Below are 14,262 nucleotides of genomic sequence, written 5' to 3'. Positions count from 1 at the left end.
CAAGTCCCTGACCATCCAGCCAAGCCATTGACTACAGCCCAGGAATCAGTATATATTTGTCCATTTCTCCTTTCATGCAAAGTGCACAACCAGGTGCACTGCTTGAAATTCTGCCCACTGGGAAGATTTCCCTTCACCGCTATCCTTCAGGGATGTCCTAGAAAGAAGCTGTAGTGCTGCAGCTGTCCGCTTTCAGGTGGTGCCTCTGTATCGTGCAGAACCATCGGTGAACCTGGCCTTAGTCTTCTCTTCCTCTGTCAACTGATCATAGGGAACTCCCCATGAGGCCATCGGTGAAGGCTGGGGGAGAGAAGGCAGGTGACAGGAGTGGAGACCCTGGGCATTTGAGCCATGTCCTCATGTAACTTACTTGGCTTTCAGGACCTGCTTGAGCCTGATCACATACATACCACTTCCATTTGATGATGGAATGCTGCTGCGCATGGCATGGCCCACTTCATGGCTAGATGGGTCAGAAAGCACCCAGTTCATGATAGGCAGTTCAGGTCACACGGTGACTTGATGACCCACAGTCAAACGTTCAGTTTCCACCAAAGTCCAGTAACAGGCCATGAACTGTCTCTCAAAAGGAGTGTAGTTATGTGAAGAAGATGGCAGGGCCTTGCTCCAAAATCCTAGAGGCCTCTGCGGTGATTCACCTATGGGAGCCTGCCAAAGGCTCCAAACAGCATCCCTATTTGCCACTGACACCTCAGACACCATTGGATCTGCTGTGTCATGTGGTCCAAGTGGCATAGCAGCTTGCACAGCAGTCTGTACCTGTTGCAGAGCCTTCTCCTGTTCTGGACCCCATTCAGAACTGGCAGCCTTTCGGGTCACTCGATAAACGGGCCAGAGTAACATACCCAAACGAAGAATGTGTTGCTTCCCAAATCCAAATCGGCCCACTAGGCTTTGTGCCTCTTTCTTGGTTGTAGGAGGGGCCAAACGCAGCAACTTATCCTTTGCCTTAGAAAGAATATCTCGACAGGCCCCACACCACTGAACCCCTAGAAATTTTACTGATGTAGAATGTCCCTGAATTTTAGTCAGATTTATTTCCCATCCTCTGGCATGCAAATGTGTCACAAATAAGTCCAGTGTGTTTGCTACTTCTTGCTCACTGGATCCAATCATCAGAATGTCATCATTGTAACGGACCAGTGTGATATCTTTTGGAAGCAAAAAGTGATCAAGGTCTCTCTGAATAAGATTATGACACAAAGCCAGAGAGTTGATATACCACCGAGGTGGGACAGTAAAGGTATATTGCTGGCTTTGCCAGCTGAAGACAAATTGCTTCTAGTGGGCCTTATGGACAGGAATGGAGAGAAAGGCATTTGCTAAGTCAATAACTGCACACCAGGTACCAGGAGACATGTTAATTTGCTCAAGCAATGAAATCACATCCAGTTTCATTGGAAATCAGCTGCAATTGGAGTCACCACTTGGTTAAGCTTACGATAATCCACTGTAATTCTCCAAGATCTGTCATCTGCACAGGCCAAATGGGAAGCTTGAATGGAGATGTGGTGGGAATCACCACCCCTACAACCTTCAGGTCCTTAATGGTGGCACTAATTGCAATCCCTCCAGGGATGTGATGTTGTTTTGGATTTACTATTTTTCTAGGTAGAGGCAGCTCTAATGGTTTCCATTTGACATTTCCCACCATATTAGCCCTCACCCTATCAGTTAGGGAGCCAGTGTAGGGGTTCTGCCAGCTGCTGAGTATGTCTATGCCAATCATGCATTCTGTCACTGGGGAAATGACCACAGTGTGAGTCCAGGGACCCACTGGGCCCACTGTAAGTCGGACCTGAGCTAAAACTCCATTAATTACCTGACCTCCATAAGCCCCTACTTTAACTGGAGGACCACAGTGACATTTTGAGCCCCCTGGAATCAACACCAAATCAGAGCCAGTGTCCAGAAGTCCCCCAAAAGTATGATCATTTCTCCTTCCCCAGTGCACAGTTACAAAGATTCACTGCCTAAATTGTCAGTAATGTAGTGGGGTCCTTCCTCAAGGGGACCTGGCCTCCCCTTCATTCAAAGGGTTCTGGGTCTCTAAACAGGCTCAGTCCTGGAAATTGATTGAGGGGTCGCGATTCTGTGTTTTTATGATTCAAATTAGACTTTTGTCCATTCGACCTGCAAGTTCTCTGTATAATTTAAGTAGGAATGCAGTAGGCTTCCTATCAACTTCACGTCTAGAACACTGAGATTAATTAGCCAATGCCAGAGCTCTACATGAGTCAGATTATTCTGATTGCCACTTTGCCTCTACTGCCAATTACGGTAGCTATGCCCACCTTGCCTTTGATGGTTGAGTGCTGCCACTTAGACCTTGCTACCTTGGGATCCAATTATTCCCATTGTATTTACATTTTGTAGTTGAGTGACTGCAGTTCCCACCATTAAATGTGACGTACAGAGAAGAGCAATCACAGGACTCTTCAAAGATACTGGTGCTGCACTCACATGTCTATTTCTCAAGGCATTGGTCAAGGGTATATATTCTGGACCCTACCCACTGGGATGAGTAGGTCTAGAGTGACTAATCCACTCCACCATCCCAATCTCCTTAAGCCTTTGGATCCCTTCCTCTACATTAAACCATGAGAGATCAGGGATTTACAGCTCACTCACAGTGGGCCATCTTTTAATCCATATTTCAGCTAACCAAGCAAATAAACTATTAGAATCATTTTTAACTCCCCAAGCTGCGACATTAAATGCAGAGTCCCTGCTTAGTGGGCCCAAACCAATAAATTCAGCCTGATCCAACTCTATGTTCCTTCCACCATTATCCCATACCCGTAATATCCATTCCCATGGCTGTTCTCCAGATTACTGTTTTTATAAATTAGAGAACTGAAACAGTTCTCTTGAAGTGCTGTGCACCTCCTCATGGGTCACACTCTGAACCTTACCTCCAGGGGCCCACCGGGACTTTAGTTACAGGTCTGGACTGTCATCAATGTAACGGACCAGACTTTAGTTACAGGTCTAGACTGTCATCAATGTAGTGGACCAGGAAACAGGGGTGTTGGGGTGGCTCCTGAGGATAATCAATATTATTTTGCCTGGCAACTGCCTCAGGGGAGGCCATCCCTGTTGCCTCAGGCAGCACAGGCTTTATCTCCTCAGACAAAGGAAGAAAGGCTGATGGCAGCATGGGTTGGGGAGTGGATGTTGCCACTGTTGGAGATGGGGAAGCTGTTCCTTCGGCAAAAAAGGTACATCAGAGTTTACAAACTCAGTGTCCCCAGCTTCATCTGGGTCCTCCCACATTTCCCCATTCCAAGTTGCAGGGTCCTGTTATTTTCCAATCAATGCCCTCACTTTAACAGTAGACACCTGGTGAGGCTATACATGCACGTTTTGTTGCAGGTCAGCCACTTGCATCATAAGAGTTTGTGTCTGTTTTTTCACAATTTCAGCTCTTTCTGTACAGGAGATGAGGGTCTCACTCAGGGCAATCTTAGCAGATTTGAGGCTCGGTATCTGCTTCTGAAGCCGGGAGACAAAATCCCTGAGTTCATCATTTTCTTTCATCACTTTGTCTATTGAACTCAGGAGCAACCAACCAGCTTCGTTATGTTCCTTGGTTCTCCACATATGGTCAAAGTATTATGTATAGAGTCACTAAACTCCTTGCCACTCACAAGAAGTGAATCAAGCATGTCAAATGCACTTACTTTGCTTAAGTCTCTAAACAGTTCACACCAAGGACTATCAGTGTTCTCCGTACTATTAGACGCAGAGTCCTTAGCATTTTGGGGTCTAACCATATTAAGCAGCCAACTCTAGAAACCCCAAAACCATTGAAAGAACTCCATCCTTAATATCCTGTTTCTCTAGAACCACTCCAGTACCAAAATCTGTGTTAGGGTTCTCTTGGAGGGACAGAACTAATAGTATGTATATATAATATATATATTTATATATTATATATATGTGTATATATATTATATAAATATATATTATAGGATATATAAATTATATATATATAAAAATATATATGGGATATATTAAGTGTTAACTTACACAATCACAAGGAAACATACAACAGAGGAGAAAAATGTAAGCTGGGAGGCTAGGCCCATCTCTCCTTTTCCAAGTCCCTACCAGAAAGACAAGAGGACCTCCGAAAGAAATGAATCAGGAGTCACTGTAAATAACAAACGTCTCCCTGAGGAGCCCAGGGACATAGGCTCCTGAGATTTAGAAGCAACTAACACAGCCTGAAGAAATTATTCCCTGCAGCTGTGCTGGTCTCCCAGTTGGGAATGTTTCAACAGAAGGGGAGTCTCCCAGATCATCCTCCATCAAATCCCATGAAGCCCATCTTCCCTGAAAAAAATTAATTTTGATTTTCTCATTCCATATATATATTTTATATATATATATATATTTTACATACTTATCATATAGAGCCATCCTTTGGTATCCACAGGGGATTGGTTCTAGGAATTCTCATGGCTTCCAAAATCTACACATGCTCGAGTCTCTGACATAACATAGCATAGTATTTGCCCATAACCTATGCACATCCTCCCATATACTTTAATGTCTAGATTACTTAGAATACCTAAACAATGTAAATGCTATTAATAAATGTAAATGTAGATGGTTGTTATACTGCATTGTTTTTTATTTGTATTTTTTTAGTTTTCAGTTTTTGAGACAGGATATTGCTCTAGCACCCAGGATGGAGTGTATTCACGTCATCTCAGTTCTTTGTAACTTCTGCCTCTTGGGCTCAAGTGATCCTCCTGCCTCAGCCTCCCAAGTAGCTGGGACTACAGACATGTGCCACCTCACTCAGCTAATTTTGGTACTTTTTTGTAGACAGGGTCTTGTTATGTTGCTCAGGACGGTCTCTAATTCCTAAGCTCAAATATTCCTCCCACCTTGGCCTCCTAAAGTGCTGGGATTACAGGTGTGAGCCACCACACCTGGCCTATTGTGTTTTTTTTTCCCCCAGATATTTTCCATCCATCATTGGTTGAATCCACAGTTGTGGAACCCACATATACAAAGTGTTGATTGTATCTAAAAATGAAACTATTTAAAAGGTAGAAAAACGCAGCCACGATTTTGTCTCTTAATTCCTTTCTTCCATTTTCCTGTCTGCTAGACTCAGTGGTAACCCAAGAGGGAAGAAGTTTAGACGGGAGAACAGGTAGAGATAAGTGGGAAAGAGAAGGCATTAAGGCCTTCAAGTCTGTAAAGGGTGAATGCAGACTGTAGCACAGGACTGCCACCTAGTCGCTGGTCTCAGCTGCCAGGAAGAGCTGTGGCTTTGTCACCATCCTCAGCTCGTCTTGCTCCCTTGATCCCTGCCTCAGTTTGCTCGGCTCCTGGCCTCCTTGGAGGAAAATGCCTGTGTCAATGGGAGCACGATGGAGGGTTCCAGGTTGAGGTGGGATGGGGGATAAGGACATGTTTGCATGAACGTGTCCTAAAGGAACAGGTACATAAGGAAATGGACTCCCATCTGGAGAGTGAGCAGGGGGAGGTGGGCACTGCAAGGAGCAGGAAGACAGGCCGGATGTCTAGAGGTTGCTCCATAATCCCTAGTTCCTTTCAAGTGTCCTGCTTTGTCTGTTCTGGCTTTCACCCCAACCCAGAAACCTGGAGAAACCTCAACTGGAACGTCGAATGAGAAGATTCCAGCTCTCTGGGCCCAGGGTGAAAAAAGGAAGTTGTATGAAAAGAGGAGACAGGAAAAAACAGTCTCATATTGTGCAACAGGTGAAGTCCCACATTGCCCCACTTCGAGGATTCCATGCTGCCGTTTGTAATTCCTGGTGAAGCATTTCTTCACGAGGCTGCCCAGGCTCCTGCAGCCTTCCCTGGTGGTCCTGCCTCTGTGGAGCTGAGCTCCTCCCTTCCCATTTGCTGAGTGGGAAAGGGACTCCATCATGAGGGAGGAGACCTGGATTCTGGCCCTAGCCCTGCCTGTTCACTAACAATGAACCAGAGACAGGTCATGGTTCTGCTCTGGGCTGCATCTGACAGATGAGAGGATGGACTCTCCCAGGTAGCAATCCGGGACCCCTCAGAGCACCTTAGGTGTCTCTAGAAGAGGCATGCTTCCTAAGGGTCCTGGACCCTGGGTCAAGCCTCAGCCCCAGAACTCAGTTGCTGAAGCAGATCTCCCCTTGGGACGCCTCTCCTCATTATAGTCCATCTCCTTGAGGTGTGTCCCTCTCACCCTGGGTTCCTCCTGCAGGGAGGTTTGGCTCACCCTCCAGAATGCTCCCTTTCCTGCCACACTGAGCTACTGGGGGTCGCTATTGGTGACGCGTCAGTTGGTGGTTGTATTTGTTTCTATTGCTGCAAAATATTACCACGCACTTAGCGTCTTATAACCACATATTTATTCTCTCAAAGTTCTAGAAGTGAAAAGTCTGAAACTAGTTTCCCTGGGCCACACTCCCTCTGCAGGCTCTAGGGGAGGAACCATTTCCTTGCCTTTTCCAGCTTCCAGAGCTGCATCCTCACACCTCTTGGCTCCTGGCCTCTTCCTCCATCTTCCAAGCCAGCAGCATAGCATCTTGCTTCTCTGGTCACATTGCTACCTTCTCCGCTATTGCCACATTTTTCTCTTCCTCCCTCTTATAAGGACACTTACAACTACATTAGGGCCTGACCAGATAATTCAGGGCAATCACTCATCTCAAGATCCATAACTTGATCATATCTCCAGAGTCCCTTCTGCCACATAAAGTGACATTGACAGGTTCTGGGGAATAGGATGTGGATGTCTTGGGGGCCATTATTCAGCTACCACAGTGATCTATACCTTGTCTCTGGCTTGGGGTCATCCATTCTCTCTCCCATCCCATCCCCTCAGAATAGAATTGTATATTTTTCTCCAAATCCACACCCTAATCTTACAGGCCATCCCAACTGTCCCTCCCTTCACTTTCTTTAGGCTCTGAGAATATTCTAGGAGACTGCCCTCCAACGGAACTTTCTGTGATGATGGACAGAAAGTCCATAATCCGTGCTGTCTAACATGGTAACTAGCCATGTTACCAAGGGCTACTGAGCACTTGAAATGTGATAGTGTGACTCAGGAACTAAATTTTAAATTTTATTTCATTTTAATTAAATGTAATGAAATTGTAAATTGCCACTTTGGCCAGTGGCTAACATATTGGACAGCTCAGATCTAGGCAAATGAAAGCAGAAACTATGGCCAGGCACATTCTTCACTGCCAGCCTCTCCTCACACCTGTTTTGGATGAGCTATGCCCCCAACCTCCTCCTCTCGGTCCCCGCAGAATCTGAAGGAGGCTTCCACTGGGGCTCTGGAATGACAGAAGTGACTAAGGGCAGAACAGGAAGGGAATTGTGTCTGTTTTCCCCAGAGAAGTACAGGGCCCCAGTTCTGCTTTTGCATAGGACTAAGAACACTCGAAGGATTTTCAAGGTAGTCTCGGCCTTGTCCTTACTCGACCAGTCTCCCTTTTGAGGACCACAGAGGTGTGTCACTAGGGAAGGTGTGCAGGAAAGGGCCCGAGCCTGGGAGCTGGCACTGGCCAGGGTCCTGCTCTGCTATGCACTCGCTGAGTGACATGTGGCAAGTTACTTCCCAGGCCTTGGCCCTCAGTTTCCATAAAATGAGAGAGTTGGACGAGATGGTCTAAAGTTTCCTTTTAGCTTTAGTAGACCATGAGTCTATGTCCTGTGGATCAGGCTTTATTGTGCATGAAATTCTGTTTCAGAGCCGTGTTGTCTCTGACCCATGGAATAGGCAGTTCTGATTGAAGGATAATTAAGTAGAAGTGGCTTTAGGTTACTCCTGCAACACTTCCAAACAAAACCAGACCTCCGGTCAGGCGCCGTGGCTCACACCTGTAATCCCAGCACTTTGGGAGGCTGAGGCGGGCGGATCACGAGGTCAGGAGATCGAGACCATCCTGGCTAACATGGTGAAATCCCGTCTCTATTAAAAATACAAAAATTAGCCGGGCGTGGTGGCGGACCCCTGTGGTCCCAGCTCCTCCAGAGGCTGAGGCAGGAGAATGGCATGAACCCGGGAGGCGGAGCTTGCAGTGAGCTGAGATTGTGCCACTGCACTCCAGCCTGGGCGAAGGAGCGAGAATCTGCCAAAAAAAAAAAAAAAAAAAAAAAAAAAGAAACAGACCTCCATCCTTCTGTCCTCATGACAACACTTCACAGTAGCTTGGGCTTTAGAGTGCTGATCCGTCAACTAACTAATCTAATCCTCATGATGACCCTGATAACTGCTAGGTCCATTTTAAGCGAAAAGGCTGAAGCTCACAGAGGGAAGGAGAGAATCTTCCAGGTGCCTGGTCCCATGATGGGTGCTTTACACATCACCTCACAACAGCCCTTCGAAATGGTTAATGTTATCCCCATTTCACAGGTGTGAACACTGAGGTCTAATAAGGCAAGATGACTTTCCCAATGTTATGCTGGTAATCAGATGATGAAGACAGTTTTCTCACTCTTCTTCCCGCTTTGCTGTGCTGCTTCCCCTGTTTACAACTTCCCCTCAAGATGTTGAAATGATAACCTCCTTTGTTGGGGCATTCTTTCATGACACTCCCCAAGCAGACCTACGAGCCTCAACAAGTCACTTCACCTCTCTGTGCCTCTGTTTCCTTAACTGTGAAACTGGGGACAACAGTCCCTACTTCATAAGGGTGTTAAAACCCTTGTTGAAAGTACGCAGTGAGATGTATGAAGAGTGCTCAGCCCAGAGCTCATATTAAGGATGCAGCAATTGCTCATTCTTACTCCTTTTGGAAACTGTAGTTTGCCCCTCCGATAGTACCAGGCAATTCCTTTTACCCCCAAATCAAATTAAAATCACAAAGAAACTGTCTGCATTTTATTTTAAAGTTTTATTATGAAAACACATGGAATTAACGGTGTTATCCATGTATTTGCAGCAGCAGAGAAACAGTGACGGTGGACCATCTCCATAGGAGACACTTTGGCTAAACAAATATAAATAATGGAAATAACACCTAATACAATAACACAGCACATAAAAAGATTAAATTAACAGAAGGGACAGGAACTGCGGAGAGGAGTCCTGAGTGTGGAGAAGATGCGTCTCATGGAGAAGCGTCCAGGCTCAGGTGACCTTCCCTGAAGACTTCCTGTCTCTGAGCAGCTCAGTTCACTTCCAGGTCACACACGTACTCCTGGACCCAGGTCTCACTGGGGTCAGCGCAGACTTGCTTCCCTCTTTTGGTTTGGAATCTGTAGAACAAGGAGCGGACAGATGAGAATCCCATGAGACCTTTGAGGTCATCTGGCTTTTTCCCTTGCCTGGGGTCGGTATCTTCCACTGCCTGACCATGGTCCACGTGGGCAGCTCTGGTGCATGGGATCCTTCCCGGGGCAGCACTGGAACCAGACTCCCTGTAACTTCCACCCACTGGAGTTAGCTGTGGGCCCCAGGGGTTTCCCAGATTAGGAACCAATGGGCATTACAATCAATATGAATAGATCTCCCCATTCCCTGCCAGCCTGGCAGTGACTTTTCCACATGTCTTTCTAGCACGGTTTGAGAAATCGGTCCGTATCTCATGTGACCTGTCCGACTTCCCCTGCTTTCCTGTCCTCTGGATAACTTCCTCCCCAGAAACCCCTTCTCTCTCGGCTCCTGCTCAGCCGCCTTCAACACTTGAAAAGTGAGTTCATGACCTGTGTCCTCACTGCTCTCAGGGAAGGCTTCAGCCCTGAGAGCTGCCTCCCCACTGCTCAATCACCCCCTCCCCAAAACAGGCCCCCTTTTAAAATCCAGCCCTCGCCCTTGCCTCCCAGAGCAGCCCAGGGGTTGATACTCACACCACAGCTGGCTGGGAGCAGAGGCTGCTGGTCTCGTAGTAATCTACCACAAAGTTGCGAGGAAGCTTCCTCACGGTGTAAGAAAAGCAGCAGGAGGTGGGAGGGTCTGAGCCCACTGAAAGGAAAGGCCAGGGTGAGATCAACACTGCACATGGGAGCTGTTTATTTTGGCTTCTAGTTTTGTGTCTTCTTTGAGCATCCCTGTGGAGCTACTGGAACCACAAATATGGTCCCTTGTATCCATTCCCACCTCACCTGAGCGGGAGTCTTATTCTGAATACTGGATCTTCAGACAAGAACAAGAAAGAAATCTAGAAGACTGGAACTGGATTCAGTCTCAGAACACATCGCACTCCCTTCATGTGACAGATGGGAAAACCAAAGCACAGAGAGGGACAGGGCTTGCTTGAACAAGTAATTAGAGGCAGAGCCAATTCAACAGTCTGACTTCCAGCCCATCTTTTTCCTCTGCTAGTTGCTAATTCTTGAGAAAATACGAACTTGAATGTTATTGAATACTAGACTCTACATTTAGCGCCGACTTCGTGGCAATCTTCCTAGCTGCCTTTTGTCCCATCCCCAGATCCCACTGTCTGACCAGCCACAACTAGAAAAAAGGACTCTGCCTACACCTCGGCTCTGGAAACAGCAGCTGCGAAAGTGGACTTACTTGGTGCTGAGAGTGCTGGAGAGCAGAAGGCAGCTGCTAGCGCGAGGAGAAACAGGACAGTCACGCACAGCTTCATGGTGTGGGTGGAAGACAGGTTTTCTCAGAGGTGAGGCTGCAGAACGCAGAAGCTTCAGAACCCAGCTGTGTCCTGTGCTGATACTGAGTTGGGAATCTCTCTTTATAGAGACTCTGAGGCCTGGGACAAATGTGGGGGCTCAGCAGAGCGAGTGGAATTTCCATGGTAGAGATGATGTCGTGGCTCCTGAAGCTAGCTGAGTGAGGAGTTCCTCTCAGCTTCTCTTCCCCAGGGCGATGTCATCATAGAGGAAAGCTGAGGGAACTGCAGGCTAGAAGAAAAGGGAAGTGGTACCACCAAAGGAAGTGACCGAGACCTGGGGGGAGAGTTGCAAACCACAGAGGAAAGATGAAATGTTCACACCTGCTATAAGTGGCTTGTAGACAAGAACTGTGCTGCTCTTGGTGATTGGCACCCCCAGATGCTGGAGGGTTCATGTCAGTCTTTCCAGGCTGGCCACAAGCCTGGCCCCAAGAACAAAGGGGGAGCCAGGACCCCCCCCATCTCTTTCCTGTGCCTTCTTCTGCTGAGCTGAGTGCCACTGAATTTTGTGCTCTGTATGTTTCCTTGGGCATGAAGAGTCCAGCATTGGATGTGCAGAGGGATCCAGTGGGGTGACTCAGGAACATTTGTAACTTCTTATTGGACACAGCGTGTACCTGGCACTGGGAAAGCTGTCTTACACATATCATCTCTAATCCGACCATAGCCCTGAGCAGGGGTGTGTCATCTCATTTTACAGATAAGACAATTGAGGATCAGAGAGTGGTCCACTGATGTGCTCAGTGCCACAGAGCTGATGAGTGGCACTGCCAAGATCTGAATCAAGATTCATCTGACTCCAAAGTCCATTTTCATTCCATGCTGTAGTCTCCAGAATAAACATAGAGTGTGACCATAAACAGAAACCGCTGACTGATAGACTGCTAGGAGCTATTCCACACTCAAAGACCAATTGTACTCAAACTTAATTCAGGAAAGAGATAGGGCTAGTCTGTCCTAGAACAAGGAGGGAACGGAGAAGAAATAAAGATTTCAGGATATTTTCTTGGACCAACAAAAGAACAGGACATATAAACCAGTAAGAATCGAGTTTGGAAGACCCAGATAGAGAATGTTCTTCTAGTATAAAAACAGGATTGAGCTGGGTGCAGTGGCTCACACCTGTAATCCAGCACTTTGGGAGGCCATGGTAGGTGGATTGCTTGATCCCAGAAGTTCGAGACCAGCCTGGGCAACATGGTAAAACCCTGTCTCTACAAAAAAATACCAAAAACAATTTGGCTAGGAGTGGTGATGCACACCTGTAGTCCCAGCTGCTCAGGAGGCTGAGGTGGGAGGATCACCTGAGCCCACGAAAGTCCAGGCTGCAGTGAGTGGTAATTGTGCCACTGCACTCCAGCTTGGGTGACAGAACGAGACCCTGTCTCAAAAACAAAGCAAAGCAAAACAAAACAGAACTGTATACGTAGTAATGAGTTTATCCATGTTACAGACAAAATATGTAAACTAAGAATGTGGGTGTGTCCCAACCAGTCCATAGGGAATGCCCGTGCTTATGTTAAGCCCTGGCTGCTTTGACAGCTGCTGGGCACCTGTACAGAAGATTACAAAGGCCCTGAATACAGGAGTGTGTGAAGTTGGGCAAATGAGGGGAATGAGGATAATTGGATCAAGATCTCTATCTGCCTTTAGCTCTACTACTCTAACCTGCCTGCTCACCCCTAACCCCACTCTTCTCTGAGAAAGAAAAAAGAAGAGTAGGCTGGGAGCGGTGGCTCAAGCCTGTAATCCCAGCACTTTGGGAGGCCAAGGCGCGTGGATCACGAAGTCAGGAGATTGAGACCATCCTGGCTAACATGGTGAAATCTTGTCTCTACTAAAAATACAAAAAATTAGCCCGGTTTGGTGGCAGGCGCCTGTAGTCCCAGCTACTCAGGAGGCTGAGGCAGAAGAATGGTGTGAACCCAGGAGGCAGAGCTTGCAGTGAGCCGAAATCGTGCCACTGCACTCCAGCCTGGGCAACAGAGTGAGATACCGTATCAAAAAAAAAAAAAAAAAAAAGAAAGAAGCGTAAAAAGAAGGAGCCATGACTTCAAACTATACTACAGGGCTACAGTAACCAAAACAGCATGGTACTGGTACAAAAATGGACACATAGACCAATAGAACAAAATAGAGAGCTCAGAAATAATGCTGCATACCTGCAACCATCTGATTTTTGACAAAGTTAACAAAAACAAGCAATGGGGAAAGGACTTCCCATTCAATAAATGATACTGGGATAATTGGCTAGACATATGCAAAAGATTGAAACTGATTCCTTCCTTACACTGTGTATAAAAATCAACTCACAATGGATTAAATACTTAAATGCAAAACCGAAAACTGTAAAACTATAAAAAATATGATATCCCGTAAGATAACCTAGACAATACCATTCTGGACATAGGATCTGGCAGAGATTTCATGATGAAGATGCCAAAAGCAAATTCCAACAAAATCAAAAACTGACAAATGGGATCTAATTAAACTAAAGAGATTCTGCACAGCAAAAGAAATTATCAGCAAAGTAAAGAGAATGTACAGAATGGGAGAAAATATTTACAAACTATGCATCTGACAAAGGTCTAGTATCCAGAATCTATAGGGAACTTAAACAAATGTACAAGCAAAATACGAACAACTCCATTAAAAAGTGGGCAATGAACATAAACAGATACATTTCAAAAGAAGACATACACATGGTCAATAAACATACAAAAAAATACTCAACACCACTAATCATTAGAGAAATGCAAATCAAAACCACAATGAGATACTGTCTCAAACCAGTCTGGATGGCTATTTTTAAAAAGTCAAAAAATAACAGATGCTGGTGAGGTTGCAGAGAAAAGGAACACTTATACACTGCTGGTGGGAATGTAAATTAGTTCAGCCATTGTGGGGAGCAGTTTGGCGGTTTCTAAAAGAACTTAAAACAGAACTACCATTCGACCCAGCAATCCCATTATTAGGTATATACCCAAAGGAATAGAAATCATTCTGCCATAAAGACATGTGCACATGTATTTCATCGCAACACTATTCACAATAGCAAAGACATGGAATCAACTTAAATGCCCATCGATGATAGACCAGATAAAGAAAATGTGGTATATATACTTCTCAGTCATTAAAAAAAGAACAAGATCATGCCCTTTGTAGCAACATGGATGGAGCTGGAGGCCATTATCCTAAGTGAACTAATGCAGGAACAGAAAACCAAATACTGCATGTTCTCACTTATAAGTGGAAGCTAAACATTGAGTACACATGGACACAAAGAAGGGAACAGCAGGCACTGGGGCTGACTCAAGGGTGAAGGGTGGGAGGAGGGAGAGGATTTAAAAAAATTACCTGTCGGATACTATGCTTATTACCTGGGTGATGAAATAATTTGTACACCAAACTCCCGCAACACGCAATTTACCTATATAACAAACTTGCAAGCCTTGAGGGCAAAGAGGTAAACAGGGGTCAAGTTACAGAGAAGCTTCCATTTCATGCCAGAAATGATGTAGAATGTTTGCAAGATTTTAAAAGGAGAGAAACAGAGAATGATTATTGAGCTTTAGGCACAAAATTATATTGGATGCTGTATCAGGGATAGCATTAAAAAGAGACAAAA

At 45.8% G+C, this 14,262-nt stretch overlaps 1 protein-coding gene across 1 annotated transcript; it reads right to left on the bottom strand.

Moving 5' to 3' along the window:
- Window positions 1-8,872: 8,872 nt before the first annotated feature.
- On the bottom strand, window positions 8,873-10,898 carry LOC126939010 (C-C motif chemokine 4). The gene is made up of 3 exons (XM_050763849.1): window positions 10,517-10,898; window positions 9,847-9,961; window positions 8,873-9,255 (listed from the first exon to the last, which is right to left on the bottom strand). Exons 1-3 carry the CDS (start codon window positions 10,590-10,592, stop codon window positions 9,168-9,170), a joined length of 279 nt encoding a protein of 92 aa, XP_050619806.1. The 5' UTR covers window positions 10,593-10,898; the 3' UTR covers window positions 8,873-9,167.
- Between the last annotated feature and the right edge of the window lie 3,364 nt (window positions 10,899-14,262).

Source organism: Macaca thibetana, chromosome 16, assembly GCF_024542745.1.
Source record: "Macaca thibetana thibetana isolate TM-01 chromosome 16, ASM2454274v1, whole genome shotgun sequence".
Classification (NCBI taxonomy): domain Eukaryota; kingdom Metazoa; phylum Chordata; class Mammalia; order Primates; family Cercopithecidae; genus Macaca; species Macaca thibetana.
The sequence above is the reverse complement of the archived record's forward strand: the minus strand, read 5'-3'. Positions and strand labels throughout refer to the sequence as shown.

What these genes read in the sequence shown, in the direction of transcription:
- LOC126939010 (XM_050763849.1), bottom strand. Translation starts at nt 10,592, where the DNA reads ATGAAGCTGTGCGTGACTGTCCTGTTTCTCCTCGCGCTAGCAGCTGCC. An exon ending in TCCAGCACTCTCAGCACCAA is followed by an intron (nt 9,962 to 10,516) that starts GTAAGTCCACTT and finishes CTTTCCTTTCAG; the next exon opens with TGGGCTCAGACCCTCCCACC. An exon ending in TGCTCCCAGCCAGCTGTGGT is followed by an intron (nt 9,256 to 9,846) that starts GTGAGTATCAAC and finishes CTTGTTCTACAG; the next exon opens with ATTCCAAACCAAAAGAGGGA.